This window comes from Pediculus humanus, genomic scaffold, assembly GCF_000006295.1.
Source record: "Pediculus humanus corporis 1103172108212 genomic scaffold, whole genome shotgun sequence".
Taxonomy (NCBI): domain Eukaryota; kingdom Metazoa; phylum Arthropoda; class Insecta; order Psocodea; family Pediculidae; genus Pediculus; species Pediculus humanus.
This window is the reverse complement of record NW_002987782.1, coordinates 57,419-58,058: the sequence shown is the minus strand read 5'-3', so window position 1 is coordinate 58,058 and position 640 is coordinate 57,419. Positions and strand designations below refer to the sequence as shown.

The following is a 640-nucleotide window of genomic DNA, read 5'->3' as shown; positions in this document are numbered from 1 at the left end:
AGAGTGAGGATTAATATTAAATTATGATGACTTTGATCGATGTATCGATATATCGTTCGATGTATCGATTAATCGATCGATTAATTAAATAAATTAATAAATAATTTTTTAAAAAAATGTCTTACCTCGTTCAAATCGATGTTTCTCAACGCTTTCACTCTTGGACATTTTGTTTTGTCTTCGTTTATTTTATAACTGAAGACGGCAAAAAAAAATAAAAAAAAAATTAATAGAGATGATGATGATGATAATGACATATTTAATTTTTTTTTACGCAAAAATAATAATAATAATAATAATAATAATAATAATAATAATAATAATAATAATAATAATAATAGTGATAGTAGTAGATCGCGAAACGCGTTACACTCACTAAAATTGTATTTTTATTGTTGTTAAAACAAGGACGTTGGTGCGTAGGCGGAAAATATATATTTTTTTTTTTTAAATGTATATCACACAAAGTTTAGATATAAAAAAATTATTTGTCTTGTGGTAACAAACAAACAAACGATTTAAACACACACAATTTAATTTCAATTAAATACATTAACAAACAAACAAACAAACACTACGAGTAACGCGATTAATATGCGAAAAACGAAAAAAAAATTTTTTTTTTTCTATTCATTAAAAT

General features: G+C 22.8%; 1 protein-coding gene across 1 annotated transcript in view; it reads right to left on the bottom strand.

Annotated features, from left to right (window-relative positions):
* Phum_PHUM440810 (Apolipoprotein D precursor, putative) overlaps nt 1-257 on the bottom strand; it is a gene marked incomplete at both ends in the record, with an annotated part of 2,187 nt that extends 1,930 nt beyond the window's left edge. Inside the window, one exon of the mRNA XM_002429541.1 lies at nt 126-257. Within this exon, the coding sequence (XP_002429586.1) occupies nt 126-257 (132 nt within the window). The remainder of the gene's footprint in view (nt 1-125) is intronic.
* Nucleotides 258-640: the final 383 nt, after the last annotated feature.